The 16,503-nt window shown below is 39.0% G+C and overlaps 2 protein-coding genes across 2 annotated transcripts; one reads left to right on the top strand and one right to left on the bottom strand.

Moving 5' to 3' along the window:
• Positions 1-990: 990 nt before the first annotated feature.
• On the top strand, positions 991-15,549 carry mtg2 (mitochondrial ribosome-associated GTPase 2). The gene is made up of 7 exons (XM_072448971.1): positions 991-1,334; positions 2,410-2,557; positions 2,630-2,745; positions 2,817-3,035; positions 3,706-3,844; positions 3,918-4,305; positions 15,534-15,549. The coding sequence occupies exons 1-6, from the start codon at positions 1,131-1,133 to the stop codon at positions 4,301-4,303; spliced, it is 1,212 nt and encodes a 403-aa protein (XP_072305072.1). The 5' UTR covers positions 991-1,130; the 3' UTR covers positions 4,304-4,305; positions 15,534-15,549.
• LOC140362780 (cadherin-like protein 26) lies at positions 6,520-14,312 on the bottom strand. Its single transcript, XM_072448970.1, has 19 exons — positions 14,217-14,312; positions 13,874-13,927; positions 13,705-13,800; positions 11,047-11,205; positions 10,824-10,971; positions 10,581-10,753; positions 10,374-10,502; positions 9,740-9,925; positions 9,139-9,401; positions 8,911-9,056; positions 8,400-8,627; positions 8,111-8,329; positions 7,883-8,004; positions 7,716-7,796; positions 7,236-7,292; positions 7,090-7,161; positions 6,949-6,981; positions 6,817-6,876; positions 6,520-6,740 (listed from the first exon to the last, which is right to left on the bottom strand). The coding sequence occupies exons 1-19, from the start codon at positions 14,244-14,246 to the stop codon at positions 6,522-6,524; spliced, it is 2,475 nt and encodes an 824-aa protein (XP_072305071.1). The 5' UTR covers positions 14,247-14,312; the 3' UTR covers positions 6,520-6,521.
• Positions 15,550-16,503: the final 954 nt, after the last annotated feature.

The raw sequence follows: 16,503 nt of genomic DNA, 5'->3' as shown, positions 1-16,503 counted from the left end.
TCCTTCGCAGTAGGCTATTCTGCCAATACCTCAGTTTATAACAAAGGGACGAAATCTCATTTCCAGAAAAACTCCAGGGTCATTAAGAAAAGACAGCTCCTAACAGTGACAATCACAGGCTGCATACAGTTTACAAATTGGCCAAACATTTTACTGTGTTTGTTGTCTACCTGTTGTTCGACCTGTGTGTGCCTAGAGTGTAAGCGGGTGGGTAAAGAGGAAATCCTGTTGGAATAAGACTAAATTAGAATGTTCCTCTCATATCTATTGTAATGTCAGCAATCTTTTGTTACAGTGTGTTATTTTATAAAAAAAAATAAAAATTGATCTCTTGACATATTATGTTTATTGCCATATCTTTTTTTTTCGATAAACAAAATAAATATTAATAAATATGTTCCCTCTAGCCTTATATATTACCATTCATTAGGTGACTACTTTTCACAGCCTTATAGGCCTTTCTTTCATCACTATTTTGAGATTCATGTTTCATTGATGCAACATGAATTGTATTAAAAGTCAGATGTACATAGAAAATATTATTTAAAAACATTCTCACAAAGAAATCAATAATATTATATTAGTTTTGAGGGTTACTGGAACCCAGGATTTCCCGAGTCCCTTCATGTCCACTCACGTTCAACAGCTACTACTACTAGTGGGTCACCCTCCTATTACTTCATAGATTACCCTGCAACATTTTGAGGACTGTTGCCCACACAAAAGCCTTAATATACTACAGTGGAAAAAAATAAAAAAAAATCATAATTCTGAAACACATGGATAGTTTTCTTTCACTTGTTTTGCTCTATGATGAGAAATCCGGTCCAAAAAAACGTCATAAATGCACCTAAACACACGGTGGCAGCAGAGAGCAAAACAAACGCGAACGGTTCCTCTCGGTATCCGTAGGAACAAGCATGGGCGCGAACAGTTGTCAACATTGTTCACTCCACAGTTAAGTGACAAAACTACTGATAAACGTGAGATATTTTTGGACTTTTGAGGTTACTCTTTCAAAATCAACCACCAAGTTAATCACATGTAATTCTAGAGCTGTTCCCTGAAAAGACGTTTGATTTTAAGTGAGCTAAAGCTAACCGCTAACCTCTAATGACAGAACCGCGCCGATGTTTAGAGGGGCGACATATCGTTGTTGGGGGTCGATGGTTTTTGACAACCTAAAGCTTAACCTTTCATCCGTGAGGGGAAACCATCGGGGCGGTAGGAGCAGGGTTTTATCTGCCTGTGGGCTCCAGGAGTTCAGCACTAGCCACGTCCTCTGCGCCAAAACACGGAAAGACTCAAAGAAACCGCTGTCCGAGAAGAAACTGGTGAGTTATCATTTACTTTGCCCTCAGTGATGCAACAGTTGATGTGAGTGACCTTCACCAGCCATATTCCAAACCTACAATGTTTTTCATCTTAAGAACAGATGGCATGTTTATGGCTTCTGTCTATAACACCTATATTAACCATACAGTCATTTTATTTTCTGTATAAACCCTTTAAAATGGTAAAGAAATAACTCGAAGGCATCTGTAAACAAAAGTTAAATCAAATGGAATGGAGAAACTTGGATTGACCTCCAAATACCACTTAAAAATCAAGATTGTTTTTGGTAAATGTCAAATACATGCAAGTCTGATTTGAAGATATTTATTGAATAGGAGATAGTGATGGACACAGTATGTTTTCACTGGACAAATAGCCACAGAAAAATATACCCGACTATAATTCTTTGGTTTATCCACACATGTATTACTACTTTACTACTAAGTTCAAATGCAATTTTCAGGTTCGAAGATGGTGTTTTCGCTCTCTTTGTAACTCTTTGTAATAGAAAAGCAAACAAACATCTTTTCTTCCCTGGCCAAAACATTTCGTGCCATTTTAATTTCTCAGATATTCCCCTTATCCTCATAAAACGAAAGTGGAACGCGTTCAAGACCTGCCAAAGGAGCTCAACAGTCTCCATATCCTCTGCCACTTCAAAGGTTTCTTTGGTTCTTGAAGTAAATTTCTTATTGATTTTTGCCTTTGGGTTTTTGAAAAGTGTTAATCTCCAGAGTTACAAGACAAAAAAAACACACTCAAAGCTTAAACATTGGCAAAAAGTTTTAATAACTTGGTGATTTATAATGTTTCAGAAACGCTTGTGCTTATTACTTACAACATAGCTGATTAGCCCCGAGCAAGCTTTCATACATAATATTTGTTACTTTGCGGTCACTGTAGAGCTAATAATTATAGTGATGTTTGATGAGTATTTATGAGGTACTGATCTTTGGGTTTTATTCATTTTACAAGGGACACTTTTTATACATATTAGATTGTTTTTTGTAATTTAACTAGAGTTGTTGTTGCATTATCTTTATGTTAAAATACACTATAACTTGTTCCACTCAGACTCGATATTTTGTGGACCACCGCAAAGTGAAACTGGTCGCTGGCGCAGGCGGTAAAGGCGCCTGCAGCTTCCACAGTGAACCTCGCAAAGAATGGGGCGGCCCTGATGGGGGCAACGGAGGAGATGGAGGCGGTGTCATCATCAAGGGTGAGAAAATGCAGACTTATTATATCCATATTTTATGCATTACATTAAATCTAATTGTTTCTATACTTTCAGCTGACCGGGTTGTTAAATCGCTTGCTCAAGTAGTTCCCGTTTACAAGGGACAAGATGGTCAGTCAGGGTCCAACAAGAATTGTTATGGTCGCAATGGCGGTCCAACCTACATTAGAGTAAGTACTAGTAAGATACAAAGTGTTAAGTACATTTGTTGTTTTTTATTGAATTATTTTTGCTCTCATAGGTTCCTCTGGGCACCATAGTTAAAGAACATAGTGAGACAATAGTAGACCTGTCTGATCATGGCCAGGAGTATGTGGCTGTTTTTGGAGGCGCCGGGGGAAAGGGGAATCGATTTTTCCTGTCCAATGAGAACCGTGCCCCAATGTCTGCCACTTCTGGAGAGACTGGAGAGGAGAGACTTCTACAGCTAGAGTTACACACCATGGCACATGCTGGATTGGTAAGTAAGATGGGAAAATATACATTTGACTTAAGTAAAATTACTAATGGGCAAAACCATGTATTACTAACAAAAAAGTACAAATGCTTTGGACTTTTTTTGGACAAACATCTCACATTTAATGTAGAACTCAAAGCTCTGTCGGAGTCAGCAGGTCAAGCTTTAGGAGCAGTGGTGAATAAAGCGAAGGCATGTTGTAGCCTGGGCTATAAAACCTACACTGAACTGTACAGGTTCTGTGTCTGTCCTGTTGTTTGAGGACGCTGAGCTTCAGTTTATCTATAGAAATGAGTTTGTTGGCAATATTAGACAAATAAGGAATGTTTACTTTGAGACATACACACAGAAATGGGACAAAGACATTTATGTAAACCAAAACTGAGATATGTTTTTAGAACTACTTTCCTTAGTCCCATGACTTACAAAGTGAATTGTTTTCTGATTTGTCTTTGTTTGCCATGTCAGATGAACAGAAACTGGCATATCTGTTTAGAAATGTATATTCAAGCTTGCCAAGTTTGTGCTAAAGGCCTGGGAATGCTGTAAGAGGACACTGGGCCATTTGTACTTTCTGTTACTTTCCATTACTGAAAATATACAATACATGTATTTTCCCAGATTGGTTGATTCCCAAGTGATTTGATTTGTTTGTAATTTTTATCATTGGCAGGTTGGTTTTCCTAATGCTGGTAAATCATCTCTACTAAGAGCCATCTCCAATGCAAAGCCGGCTGTGGCTGCGTATCCTTTCACCACTCTCCATCCACATGTTGGGATTGTTAACTACAGGGATCATGAGCAAGTTGCAGGTATTTGCAATATAAACTCACTTTGCGTGTTTTTATTGTGCATTTCATTATTTTTCCTGCTCTCCCACTGTAGTTGCTGACATCCCTGGTATCATCCGTGGGGCACATTTGAATCGAGGGCTGGGTCTTTCTTTTCTCAGACACATTGAGCGTTGCCGTTTTCTCCTCTTCGTTCTGGACATTTCTTCTCCGGAGCCCTGGACGGAACTTGAACATCTGCGTTACGAGCTTGACCAGTATGAACAAGATCTGTCACATCGGCCTCACGTTATCATAGCCAACAAGATGGACCTTCCCGATTCTAAAGAGAGGCTTAAGGCTTTGAGAGGACATGTGAAGCAAAGGGTTATTCCAGTATCTGCGCTCACTGGACAGAACACAGAGGAGCTGATCCTACACCTCAGGGAGCTTTACGATGGATATCTGCTACAACCAGATGAAAAAGCTAAAAGATGGTAAAGGTAGCTGCAGCTATTCATCATAATATATCACCATTTCTGCTTTCTTGAAATGACTGTTAATACAAGACATTCAGCAGTAGGACTCACTGCCTCCCTGAAGAAATGCTATTAGTTTCTGGTAGGTATAAATATTGACCATTGTAGACTGTTTGAAATAAAATGACCTTCTTCTTCTACTCAATGCCTCCTTTCATCAAGTTCTCCAGTCATAAAATGTCATCAACAGTTTTGATGACATTTTATTTTTATATATATATATATATATATATATATATATATATATATATATATATATATTATAAGATAAGATAAGATATTCCTCCTTTATTGTCCCACATGGGGAAATTTCATTGGTGCAACGCAGGTAGATACAGAGGTAGATACAGAAGAACAGATCACTTATAGGAAGTCTGAAAAACACTTTCAGTAGAAGATCTCCTATAAATAAATAAAAACTCCCATAGACAAATAAATAAATACCATTGCATGTGATCCCGACAGTAATTGCACATGAATATGTGTCACGACAGCACATAGATTGCACATGAATTCCAACAGCAATTGCACATCAGTATTAGGTTAGGTCAGTATTGCGACGAGATAACGTGACGATCTCCGGGTAAGACGACTGTTCTCCGCAGTTTCATGAGTTCCTCCTTTGTGTAAACGCGGTACGGCACCGGCGGCGGGGGGCGGGGCCGGCGGCGGGAGGCGGGGCCGGGGGACTCAGAGCCAAGGCACATCGCAACGACACGACGAAAACACTCAATCCAGCCGAATAAAGTCAAAACAAGTTAATTTAAAGCGATTCCAGTGCGTGTCCCGATCGTTCATGAAGTTCCTCTTTCATATAAACGTGTATATAAACGTGTACCGACGACACGCCGTACTTTAGCGCGGCCGGAGGGCGCGGGGGGGGGCTGGTGGGCTCGCTCGGAGCTAGCTCACGTCACAACAACACAACGAACGCAACGAAAAACGCTCAAATCTAGCCGAAAAAAGTCAAAAACAGTTGAATTAAAAAACTATTCCAGCGCGTGTCCCTATCGTACAGTAAAATAGAAAAAATATACTAACTATATTTACAAAATATAGGAGATAAAGCACAATAAGTGTGAGAAAGAAGAGAGAGCGTTTACACCGGGCTGCCAGCTGTACCAGCGCCTTATGACGTATCAATATATATATATATATATATTATATAATATATGTATATATATATAGATTATATATATTATATTATATACAATATAATATATATATAAGGTAAAATAATCCTTTATTGTCCCACATGGGGAAATTTCATTGATGCAACGCAGGTAGATACAGAAGATAAGAACAGATCACTTATAGGAAGTTTGAAAAACACTCTCAGTAGAAGATCTCTTATAAAAATCTTAGGATGTCCGCCGGGATAACGTGACGATCTCCGGGTAAGACGACTGTTCTCCGCAGTTTCATGAGTTCCTCCTTTGTGTAAACGCGGTACGGCGCCGGCGGCGGGGGGCGGGGCCGGCGGCGGGAGGCGGGGCCGGGGGACTCAGAGCCAAGACACATCGCAACGACACGACGAAAACACTCAATCCACTGAGAGGCTCTGCTGCCCCCGTAGACTTATTTTCCCTCCTCTTATTTAAAAAGTTATTTAAAGACTTTTGTACTCAACTTATTTAGTTATTTCACATATAGTCTCATTACAATCTGGAAATACTGTTCCTTAATCTCCTGTCAATGTCGGAAAATTACAAAAAATAAATATTCATTGTCAAGGCATATTCTATATGCTTTCAATTCCATTGTTAATTTACATCTCGGACAACTCTTGCCATTATATTTGCTAAAGAAGCATTTAATGTACTATACAGTCATTTCTCTCTCCAATCTATTCGGTGTGTTTTGTAGATTTAAACATTAGTAGTTGCAAACAAAATATCCCTGTTGCCCTGCATACCCAGTAGTAAAGCTTCAGCGAAAACATCTTTATAATACTGGCATCCGTATTTGAATTCATTGCTGCAGTAAAAACCTTAAACCCTCTCACTATTTACACTTCTCTGGCAGTTCCACCAGTGCATTAGGTCCATCTTCATGCAGCGCACACGACGTGAGGTCCCATTGGGTGGGTTAGTGCCTCTGTAGCATTTCTGTCTCTGTTCAGTTCAGCTTGTAGGAAATCCAATTGTTAAGTAATATACATTATCTTCCCATTTTGTGTTTCAAAATGTGATGTTCTTTTCCTCAATGGCTTGTTGACAGATTTGTCCCAGAGTCTTGAACCTTGGCCCCAAATCATTCAGAAACTGCACATCGTCCAAGTTGCCCAAAGAAATCTGGTCCAGTGATTGGCTCCTGCTGCCCACTCCCTCATAGGCGTATTCATGAGGCTGGTACCCCACATCTTCTGATTGGCCAGCAGCAGATAGTATTTGCAATTTCTGTCACAGCAAATGAACCTATTAAGAATCTTTTATACATCCAAACTTTGATCAGGCCTTCAGCGCTGTGTCTTACCCTGTGGAGATGCTCTGAAATGTGCTGGTCGACCTGACTCAGGCCGTACTGCGATGTACCCTGTTCACAAGGACCACACCCATTAAATCTGTCTTACATTGTTAGACGTTACACTGTTCATGTCTGACCTACCATGTATGTGCCGCTCCTATGGGTCCACGTGTCCTGGAAATAAAATGACACAGTGCTTTGATTCTCAACATGAATAGTACTAGATATCAACCTTTTATCTGCAGATAATTAATTGCAATGTTTTCCTTGTTTTTCACTCACATTGTACATGCCTGCGCCTCTCATGCCTCCCGAGTGCATGTCCATTGTGCCCATTTCTTCTCCGTAATTGTTCTATGAAAACACAAAAGTTATGCATTTCTGCAGAAAACAATATACTATATTGTATATTGCCCTCAATCCCTTACTTGGTAAAATGAGTTGAACACGTTAGTCTTTTCAGTTGTATACATTGTCTTTGCATTCTAGACATACAATGAAAAGAAATGACATGATTTTAGTGACACACTAGGTAAAAACTTGAAAGAAAAACAGTTTATTTTAGAAATTATATTGGATGTAGTTCAAGTTTGGACAAATGTCTGCCCCCCCCCCCTTTTCATTATTTTTTGTTTAATAATGTTATTATCAAGTCTTGATGAATAGTATCCTTTTGCTGTCAACAAATTCCAGTAATTTTACTTACTTTATGTACTTGATGTAACCCTTTACAAAACCTGTTATTAATGGCACAAGATGAATGTGATTTCTATTCAAATTCTCCTACACCCGCCAACCCAATAAGATCTTACAGCGAGGTTTGTGTGCCAAGCAGATCACTGTACATGTTCCTACATGGGAAAACTGACATGTATGTCATGTTTTTGACTGTTGAGGGATGTAGATACCTGAAGAGTCTGTTGGCCATCTGTGACCGTGATATTATTTGTTGTGGTAGTAGTGGCCGGCAGTAACATGGAGGGTTCAGTCTGAAACAGAGCAAGTCATAACGTCCCTGTTTTGTTTGTAGTATATTCCGTATGAAGTCTTCCGTTTCCCTGTTTCCTTATCTCACCTTGCATTCTGCGCTGCCTCCTTCTTGATTGTACTTAATGAGAGTCTGGGTTCCCTCATCACTCCCAATGGGGAGTTTCTTGAACTTTTTTCCACAGTTGCACGCAAATATTAATAGTAGCACTGCAAACAAACACGTTAATCAAAGAATCATTGAAACGCATTATGTTGTGTTTTAATACATTTTCTCGTGTAATTTCCATCAAAATTGGATGTTCAGATGACTTACGCAAAAACAGTAGAAGTGACCCAAGGATCAGTCCAATGACCGCTCCCGACACGTCCACTGACAGCGGTTGTTTGAGGCAAGTGTTTGATTTTCCGCATTCACACACCACCACTAAGAGCGTCTCGGTGCTCTTCATGTTTTGTTGATCTTCAATAACCAATGGCACTGAATAATTACCATAAGCAAGGGTCTTAACCATTCTAAGTGCGCTTTCTTTACCTAAACAAAAGAGAGGAAAAAGTTAGGTTTTTCCAACTCGTATAATTTATTCAGGAACATCGATACATACCAAATGTTGGCACCAATTCCCAGTACTCTGACACTTTTTTGTCACTCTCATCAAATGCAAAGGAAAATGGTGCACTGTATGGGTCGGCATCAGAATCTTCGACCTTCACTGGGACCTCATCCAAATGTGCACAAAATGTCACACTATTGTTGAGCAGCATGGGCTTGTTGTCGTTTATGTCCTTTAGGTGAATTAAGACTGTTGCGGTGCCAGTCGCCATCGGCTCGCCTACATCAACAAGAACACATGTTTTGAGCCGCTTTGTTTCTTATATGATACTTGCTTGCAGCAAGGCAATTTGACAAAAAATAATCTTTATAAAAGTGAAATAGTTTTTTATATATCTATATATTAAATACACTATACAGTCATAAACAAGTCAATTTTTTCCTCTCAAGTCTGAATTTTAGTCAACCTTTACTTTTACTGACAGAGGAAAGGCTTTAGACTAGATCTTGATCTTTTTTTAATTAAATTTGATTGATTCATTTTACTATAGTAATTTTCTTACCGTTATCAATTGCACCAACAAGGATTGTATACACATTGTTCTCATCGACAAAGGGCGACTCTCTGTCCATCTTTTTAGTGGTTGATACTATTCCTGTGTTTGGATCTACTTTCATCCAGTCAGCAGGATCATCCAGGATCACAAACCTAGTCAGAACATTTTGAGTAAATATTTTTGATTAAATTGTGCAAAATCTTTCAAAATTATGCAAGTTTCAACCAAACTGACTTGATTTTGGAAATATCCGAGTCGACGTCAGTAACTTTTGAGACAAACACCGTTTTACCCGGTGGATCCTCTTCCTTTTGATGTACATTTGTTTTGTCTTTGTCAAAAACTGGTGGATCATTCACGTCGATGACTTTGATGGTGATGTTGGCCGTGCTGTGTTTGGCAGCGGGGCCAGGCTTATATGGACATTTAAACAACGGCTCCACATTCTCCACTTTAATCTGTACATGGGTAAATGTTGTCCGCTCGAAGTCTTTACCCTGAAAGAAAGAGCGGTCTCTTTTAAGATGTTGCATTGAAACATTTTAGTTAGACTCCCAGGGCTGTCTTTGCACCTTTTAGTGAAATAGTAATGTCTAAACAGTTCTGAGAAAATCTACCCAAATAACTTATCCTTAAAATGACAAACATGAGCACTTCATACACAAAGCCTTCTTGAAATACTTTTCTAGCTAACCATGTTGATTGTGAAAGTACACACCCAACCTTCTTTACCACTTCAATTATGTAATGCATAACTGCACAAATATTTTCACAACACTCCTCTTCACAGCTCAGGTAAAGACTAACTATTGTATATCACACGAATATGAATTACCTTTATAACTGAAAAAATTCCCTCATTTGTTTTGGGGTCTGTCACAATTTCATAGTTTTCATTCTCATTTCCGCTGACGAAAGAATATTTGGCCTGCCATCCAGGGGTGTTGGGTGAATCTTTATCTTCCACTGCCACCCTCAAAACGTCCTTCACCACAGCCATTTCATTAACCTCTCCATGATACTGAAAACATACAAAAACAATTTTACAATGCAATGTCTTCTGCCGGGGTCTGAGCGCCAAATAACTCATGTAATAAAGCTTTCTAAATGCTTCCTGTTTCTCTCCTGAGTCTCTCCATGGTGAATTGTAATTAAGTATGGCATGATATCCAATTTTGTTTCTTTTAATTCTTATTGTGAAATCCTTAATTTACCTGACGTTACGTTGTGTAATAGCTCACCATTCCTCTGATATGTGACCAGCTTTATGAAATCAGTCTTTCTGATTGATTGATAAACAGACGGATAAAACTATTTATTTGAATAGAAAGGACTTATTTTTGCTTCTAATTTTGTCAACATTATACTGTAACCTGATGAATTATTTATTAACCGAATAATCATGACATCGCTAATTGCAATTGAATACTTGCATTTTGATTTTTTGAATTACATTTTTTATATCGTACCATAGTTTCCTTAAATGTTGGTAGATGAGTGTTGGTATCCAAAATTTTGAGAGTTATAGATGCAGTGGAAGATCGAGGTGGCGTTCCATGATCTTGTACTTTTGCAATAATATTATACACTTTTGCTTTCTGGAAAAAATACATGTTTAAGTTAAGCAGAATATTTCAGTAGTTTGTCAAATGTAGCGACCAACCACGCTGTCTTACATCATAGTCAAAACATCCACCATTGTATGTAAGCTGGGCTGTTCTGTCGTCCATTTGCTTTAATTCGATCTTGGGTTCTGCGGGGGTTTGCGACACCAAGCTGAATGACATTGTTGAGTTTGGAGAATTCGGTTGATCGGGGTCCATTGCTTGTAGTCGCACTGCCAAGTAACCTGTGGAAAATGTGGGGAAATGTCTCAAAGAACTGGTGCACTCAAGCCTAGCAGACTTGGAAATATTTACCTTCTTCCGCATTTTCCTTAACTGACTCAATTATTTTTGGCCTTAAAAATTTTGGATCATTGTCATTTAGATCCTTGATTTCCACATCAAATGATAGCTCGTAGTCAATTGGTTCCCCAGTACTCTTGTCGAGAATATCAAACTGGATCTGAAAGGTTCATTGTATTGTATACCTTCAAAAATCTTCGTTGAAATTGTTTCATTAATATGCAGTGTAGCTTACATGGAAACAGCTTTTTTTTTCTCGGTCTATGGCTTTGTGGGCGTAGACCTTTCCATTGTCCTCGTCGATACTAAACACGTCCATCGGCTCCTCTGTCACTCCCGCACCTCTGATCCTAAATTTGGTTTTAGCGACTTTATCGATCTGGTCATTGTACATCTGGTGGAGACAAAAATAATCAGCATTTAAGTCAGAAAGATTCATATTAAATTAGACGTTCATGTGATGCAAAATGTACTGCATTATTTTACATTATTGGCAACTGCTGAATTCAGAATGTGTTTTTAAATCCTGCATTTAAGGTCAAACAATATAAAAATACAAAATAAAACCTGCAAAGTCTTTGTACTATAGATCCTTGCTCAGAATAAACAAAACTAATCTTGGTATCAACCTTGATGGTGAGTTTGATTTGTCTTTTATCATAATCAAAACTACTGGCTTTTTTTAAATCAATATTACGGGTGAAGAAGACAAGATAAGCCTCTTTTCTTTTTTTCAACAGAAAATTGTTAAATGTATCAGTTGAGGTTTAAGTATCAAACAAATATGAAAAATACTTAAAAACCGAATCCACAAATGTGCAGGAATATCACTTAACTTTCACTTAACTTTTGAACGTTTTTTTAATCAGCTCAAAAAAGTTGCACATTTTTATGAAATTCAAATTTTGCATATCCTCAAAACAACATATTTTGCCCACCTCTAATCAGCTGCCGTTAGAACTCATTTCCACATCCAAGTGTAATGAGTTTGCATTATTCTTTAATGACAAAGTTCAGGGCATTAAAATGCTATAAATCCCACAATGCAAAAAATTACCCTAAAACCACCACGACACTTAGAGCTAACTCACTTTGCACCAGTAACTGACAAAACTGTCCATGAGATCATCACCAGTCTGAGTTCATCTACATGCTGCCTCGATGTGTTACCCACCAGATTTCTAAAGTCTGTGCTGAACAATTTGTTAGCACCATTCACTCACATAGTTAACATGTCGCTTCAATCTGGAACATTCCCAATGTCTTTGAAAACTGCGGTCATAAAGCCTCTCCTAAAGAAGAGCAGTCTTGATGCCGCAGTACTGAGTAATTACCGGCCCATCTCTAATCTGCCATTTTGGGGCAAAGTCCTTGAAAAGGTTGTTTACCAACAGCTCACAGATTTCCTCTTAATAAACAACTCATTTGATGTTTTTCAGTCAGGTTTTAGACCTCATCACAGCACTGAGACTGCTCTTGTCAAGGTGACAAATGACATCCGCCTGAACACTGACACGGGCAAAGCCTCAGTCTTAATTCTGTTAGATCTGAGTGCTGCTTTTGACACTGTCGATCATGGGATCCTCTTACAGAGACTAGAGGACTGGGTGGGCATCACTGGCACTGCCCTAAACTGGTTAAGGTCCTATCTGGAAGACAGGAAGTACTTTGTTGAAATTGGTAGCTGTGTCTCAGACCACATGACCCTGACCTGTGGAGTGCCCCAAGGGTCAGTCCTGGGTCCCCTTCTGTTCAACCTCTACATGCTGCCGTTAGGTCAGTTGATACGCAGTGAAAATGTGTCCTATCACAATTATGCAGACGACACTCAGATCTATGTTTCACTATCGGCAGGTGACTATGGACCAGTAGATTCACTCTGTCACTGCATCCAACAGATCAGTGTGTGGATGCAAAACAACTTTCTCCAGCTGAACTCAGACAAGACTGAAATAATCGTTTTTGGCCCACAGAAACAAAGAGAAAGTGTTAGCGGTCACCTCCAGAGTCTCGCTCTAAAAACCTACAAACCAAATTAGAAATCTGGGGGACTCAGACTTGAACTTTAATAGCCACGTCAAATCAATAACATCAGCAGCTTTTTACCATCTAAAAAACATTGCCAAAATCAAAAATATGGTGTCAAAACCAGATTTAGAGAGACTTATCCACGCGTTTGTCTCCAGTAGATTAGACTACTGTAACGGCCTGCTCACTGGTCTCTCCAAACGAGCTGTAAAACAGCTGCAGTACATCCAGAACGCTGCTGCTCGGGTCCTGACTAGAACCAGGAAGTATGATCACATTAGTCCTGTTCTCAGGTCTCTGCACTGGCTCCTGTGGCTCAGAGAATAGACTTTAAAGCAGCTCTGCTTGTGTAAAAGTCTCTCCATGGCCTAGCACCAAAGTACATCTTGGATATGTTAGTGCCATATGAACCATTTCGGACTCTGAGGACCTCAGGGACCGGCCTCCTGCTGGTGCCCAGAGTCAGGACAAAACATGGGGAATCTGCGTTTCAGTTTTATGCAGCTAAAATCTGGAACAGTCTTCCTGAAGATGTGAGACAGGCTTCTACTCTGACAATGTTCAAATCTAAGCTAAAAACAGTTTTGTTTAGCTGCGCATATGACTGAAGGGATTTTTTCTTTGCACTCTTCTCTTTTGTTTGTGATTTTATTAGTTTAAACAATCAGTTGGATTGATAATTTTTAATTTAGTTAATTTTATTGTATTTCTGTTTCTGTAATTTCTTTGTGATTTTAATGCATTTTTCCTGCAGTGTGAAGCACTTTGAATTGCCTTGTGTATGAAATGTGCTCTACAAATAAACTTGCCTTGCCTTGCCTTACGTAGTAACATCATTTTAACAGTATCTTTTATTGCAGTTCACCTGGGATATTTCTTTTGGGAATGGGCCCTCGTCCTCTTCTGTGATTTCAATTGTAGATAAAACCCATCGTCTTTTGGCTCGTTTGAGAAGTTCTTCCTATTGATACAGAAAAGTTGCAATATTAGTGCGTTTTCTCATTTTGTTGTAACAGAGTGACATTTGAAGTTACCCGTTTGGTGCGTCTGTATCCTGTATCCACACATGCCAGTGCAGCCGATGCGGCCTGGGGGAAAGTAAGTCAGACTTGTAATACGTGTAAGGCTTGAGCTTAGGTCAAAAAGTCAAAAGTTGCAAGAGTAATTGACATGTCTTGAGTAAATCAGTATAATAAATTCAATTATTTCTGTTCTACTGTTACTACAAATTTGAAAGTCATTTGGCCCCTTGGACACAACAACCTGCAGATGTTTGAAGTTACAGTAAATATTACAGAGCCTCTATTGTCACACCCTTTACATAATGATCAGTAACTACAATACTTAAAGTACAGGTGTAATGGCATGGGCCCCTACCAGCAGAAGCAGTGCAGCAGTTCCCCTCATGTTGTCGGAGTCCTCTGTGGAAGTGTTCAGTGGGACGTCAGCTCAAGCTGCAAAGACCGCACAGAGACAGCCCACAATGCCTGAAGGCTATGGTTGGCTACGACAAAGAACTGTTTTTCCCTCTGTTCGTATAAATGTGTCATCCATACCTTAAACGTGAATAGGTTCAATTGGAGATAGAGCATATGTGGCCAAGCCCTTATAAGTGGTTTTAATAGAAAGCAGATTTAGTACAGACGGCTCCTCTATATCTCTCTGTCTCAAAGTGCGGGACGCAGGTAAACAGCCTGTGGCTCAGGTTACATGTCTTTTTTATCACTGGTTTACATTCAACACCGGACATGCACAGAATGTGTATTTGTGGTAAAAGTTTTATGATACCAGAAGTATGTCATTTAGTGTGTCATTTATGCAATACTTGAAAGAATAAAATTAGCCACAAACAGTATAATTTAGTTGCCAGAATTAAGACTAGCAAAATACTATTTTAAAACCTTGTTCTTTTGTATTAGTACTTTTAGCTATATTAGGTATATATCAGTAGAAGATCTCTTATAAAAATCTTAGGATGTCCGCCGGGATAACGTGACGATCTCCGGGTAAGACGACGGTTCTCCGCAGTTTCATGAGTTCCTCCTTTGTGTAAACGCGGTACGGCGCCGGCGGAGGGCGGGGCCGGGGGACTCAGAGCCAAGACACATCGCCACGACACGACGAAAACACTCAATCCAGCCGAATAAAGTCAAAACAAGTTGAATTAAAGCGATTCCAGTGCGTGTCCCGATCGTTCATGAAGTTCCTCTTTTGTATAAATGTGTACCGGCGGCGGCATACTGTACGTCGGCGGGCCGGAGGGCGAAGGGGCCGGGGGGGCTCGGAGCCAGCACACATCACGACGAATATAATATATATATTAGTTCTTCTATTAAGTGTGTGAGTGTTTTTTAAACTTCCTATAGGTTATCTGTCTTCCTCCTCTGTATCTACCTGCGTTGCAACAATAACATTTCCCCATGTGTGGACAATAAAGGAATATCTCATCTTATCTTATAAATATGCTGGTTTGTTTCCGATGGAACAAGCCAGCATAGGGCACACCTTTCACATTTGAATAAACTCAACTCAAGTCTCATTTTACAGTTTTTTTAATTACAAACTTCCAAGTTTTGAGAGCTGAGTAATCAGTAATTACAAAGGATAGTCATAGTGAAAATGCAATAAAAATGAAATAGATAATTATGATGATATGATAATTATAGTGTTTAACTCGCTTTTTCTTCTTATCAGAATTGAACCGTCCAGTGGCTGCACGTGTTGAGGGAGTTAATATACATCGAAAAAACAGGTGTGAACTATAACAAGTTCACCTTCAGAGTTTTGAACTCTGGCAAGTTTGTTCAAACAAAACCGGTTTGACAAGTGCTGTTCGTGAGAATACCTGCAGTAATATGTCGACTAATCAAACATCATGCTGCCAGAAAAATATCAAATGTTTTAAAAACACATCAAGGTCAATCTAGTCACACTTTCATTGCCATTCCATCTTTAATGCAGTTGCTTTTATATTACAAGTTTGTAACTGTCATGTTGCAGAGTTGCATGTCACCTTGTTTGTTAAACACATTTAGTTTTAGATGTGTTGCTTCTGGATTACAATGACATTTTTCTGAAAACTTCAGGTTTGATAGTGATGAACCAATTCAACACTACAGTGTCTTACAAGACGGCTGTCCTGTTCAGTGCTCCCCATGTTTCCCACTGAGAGGCTCTGCTGCCCCCGTAGACTTATTTTCCCTCCTCTTATTTAAAAAGTTATTTAAAGACTTTTGTACTCAACTTATTTAGTTATTTCACATATAGTCTCATTACAATCTGGAAATACTGTTCCTTAATCTCCTGTCAATGTCGGAAAATTACAAGAAATAAATATTCATTGTCAAGGCATATTCTATATGCTTTCAATTCCATTGTTAATTTACATCTCGGACAACTCTTGCCATTATATTTGCTAAAGAAGCATTTAATGTACTATACAGTCATTTCTCTCTCCAATCTATTCGGTGTGTTTTGTAGATTTAAACATTAGTAGTTGCAAACAAAATATCCCTGTTGCCCTGCATACCCAGTAGTAAAGCTTCAGCGAAAACATCTTTATAATACTGGCATCCGTATTTGAATTCATTGCTGCAGTAAAAACCTTAAACCCTCTCACTATTTACACTTCTCTGGCAGTTCCACCAGTGCATTAGGTCCATCT

The sequence above is a fragment of the Eucyclogobius newberryi genome, unplaced genomic scaffold (genome assembly GCF_026437365.1).
Source record: "Eucyclogobius newberryi isolate DKJ021-1_F unplaced genomic scaffold, fEucNew1.0.hap1 SCAF_17, whole genome shotgun sequence".
Taxonomy (NCBI): Eukaryota; Metazoa; Chordata; class Actinopteri; order Gobiiformes; family Gobiidae; genus Eucyclogobius; species Eucyclogobius newberryi.
This window is presented reverse-complemented; position numbering and strand designations above follow the sequence as displayed.

What these genes read in the sequence shown, in the direction of transcription:
- mtg2 (XM_072448971.1), top strand. Translation starts at nt 1,131, where the DNA reads ATGTTTAGAGGGGCGACATATCGTTGTTGGGGGTCGATGGTTTTTGAC. An exon ending in AGGCGGTGTCATCATCAAGG is followed by an intron (nt 2,558 to 2,629) that starts GTGAGAAAATGC and finishes CTATACTTTCAG; the next exon opens with CTGACCGGGTTGTTAAATCG. An exon ending in GCGGTCCAACCTACATTAGA is followed by an intron (nt 2,746 to 2,816) that starts GTAAGTACTAGT and finishes TTGCTCTCATAG; the next exon opens with GTTCCTCTGGGCACCATAGT.
- LOC140362780 (XM_072448970.1), bottom strand. Translation starts at nt 14,246, where the DNA reads ATGAGGGGAACTGCTGCACTGCTTCTGCTG. An exon ending in GTGGATGTTTTGACTATGAT is followed by an intron (nt 10,503 to 10,580) that starts GTAAGACAGCGT and finishes TATTTTTTCCAG; the next exon opens with AAAGCAAAAGTGTATAATAT. An exon ending in GTCACTTCTACTGTTTTTGC is followed by an intron (nt 8,005 to 8,110) that starts GTAAGTCATCTG and finishes GTTTGTTTGCAG; the next exon opens with TGCTACTATTAATATTTGCG.